At 42.3% G+C, this 1,779-nt stretch overlaps 1 protein-coding gene across 3 annotated transcripts in view; it reads right to left on the bottom strand.

Moving 5' to 3' along the window:
* Window positions 1–942: 942 nt before the first annotated feature.
* efl1 (elongation factor like GTPase 1) overlaps window positions 943–1,779 on the bottom strand; it is a 98,917-nt gene continuing 98,080 nt past the window's right edge. For all 3 annotated transcript variants that reach the window (XM_031812502.1, XM_031812504.1, XM_031812503.1), the window contains exon 23: window positions 943–1,747. In XM_031812502.1, the coding sequence (XP_031668362.1) occupies window positions 1,559–1,747 (189 nt within the window). In that variant the 3' untranslated portion in view covers window positions 943–1,558. The remainder of the gene's footprint in view (window positions 1,748–1,779) is intronic.

Below are 1,779 nucleotides of genomic sequence, written 5' to 3'. Positions count from 1 at the left end.
CTGAACAGTGCGGATGGAGGGAACAAGCAGGAGGCTACTTTAGACTATCAAGATGCACCCCGTGCCAACTTGAATCTTAAAACGGCTTTTTCACCCCAGGAAGCCCTTTCCTGGTGTAAGGACCAATAGATGGACATACTAGCTCACAATCATTCAACCCATTACCAATCAAGCTCAGCCATTGGCCAGTGTGTTTTAACTATTTTGTGCGGTCTCCTGTTACTTTACACGTGTGTGCACACACACACACCTCAATAACCGTTGATCTCCTTTGTTTTCTTGGTGGAGAAAGAGATCTTTCTTCCTCAAGCCCGGGAGAGGGGAAGGAGTGGGGGAGGGGAGGTGAGTGGGCGGGAAGGACAGGGGTCAGTCAACACAATGGGAACAAGTCTGTGAGAGGAGAAATAGGGGAATGAAGAGGGAGAACTTGTAGAGCCATTCTAGACAGTTGTTCTAGTACATGGATTGAAGTGCAAGGTGTTTCCCAGTGATGGCAAACTGTCTCATAATTATCTTAGGGGAACACACACCCTCTAATCTGCAACAATGATACATTATTCATTTGGTGTGTCTGAATAATGTGTTATTGGTATTACTCAATGTAAATAAAGGGAAATTGAGAGCAAAATTATTCATTATATCACTTTAGTAAATGATTTTAAAAAGGGTTAATGAACATCGTGGCCTCATCTAGTAAAATCCTCAATGACCTAAAATGTGTCATTGGTGTTACCGTCCTTTGTGTTGCTACTCCTACTGCTGGCATGTTATCATAATGGTTACAATTATTTAACGTCATTAAGCTACCATATTATTTGATTTAGAATGGGAAGATGTACCCAAATACATTTAAATTCAATTAAATCTAGAAACATTAAGTAATTCTTTTCCAAAATGCCATGTCCAAATGCCACCACATCTCAAGAATGACCCACACACATATCACTCCTGATTAATAAAACACACCATTTTCTTTCTTTATTGCTTTCTGGTAAATACTGTACATTTAGCTTTATGTCTTGTACACAGATACCTTACCCAGAGCTCTCAACATAGCACATCAACAAGGCTATAGCTCGCTAGCGCTGTCCCCAAATCATTAAAAAACTTACAATCCCACTTTGCATCATATTTCTGTTTTTCCAAATTAAATGCTGCTCTTCAGGGGGCTGGGTACTGCAATTCAATTAGGTTGAGAGCAGAAATTAATTCAAGCCACTTCACTTAACAGAAAAACTGGATTTGAACAGGAACACTCGTCAATTATGCATAGCTGAAAGGGATTCTCCCGGGTAAAGACACAGCTGCATGTCCAGCTATTAAAACCCATTGGGCCGGTTTCCTAGACACAGATTAAGTCTAGTTCTGGACAAAAAATCATTTTCTAAGGTTTTCAGCAAAACTGCTCCGTAATATAAAAGCATCAGTGGCTCATTTTGAGTGACAGTTAGAGGGGGATGATGGTGGACGATGGGGGACAGTATCTACTGGATGCTCTTTATGATGTCTGTCTCGGGTGTGTGTTGGTAGGAGTCAATCAGGAAACACACACACAGGCCTATTTGTTCTTGCTCAGTGTTCTCTGTTTCTCGCCGTGCTCCACTATCTTCTCCTCCACGTACAGCCCTTTACGCCGCCGAACACCGTTCATGTATTTCAGAGCCTGATTGGCGGAATCAGCCTTCACTCCAAAGTGGAGGTACTCCTCTTCTGTGGTAGGAACCCAGGACGGATCACTGGAGATCACCTTGAGACACACACACACAGACAGACAGACAG

Source organism: Oncorhynchus kisutch, unplaced genomic scaffold (genome assembly GCF_002021735.2).
Source record: "Oncorhynchus kisutch isolate 150728-3 unplaced genomic scaffold, Okis_V2 Okis03b-Okis08b_hom, whole genome shotgun sequence".
Classification (NCBI taxonomy): domain Eukaryota; kingdom Metazoa; phylum Chordata; class Actinopteri; order Salmoniformes; family Salmonidae; genus Oncorhynchus; species Oncorhynchus kisutch.
The sequence above is the reverse complement of the archived record's forward strand: the minus strand, read 5'-3'. Positions and strand labels throughout refer to the sequence as shown.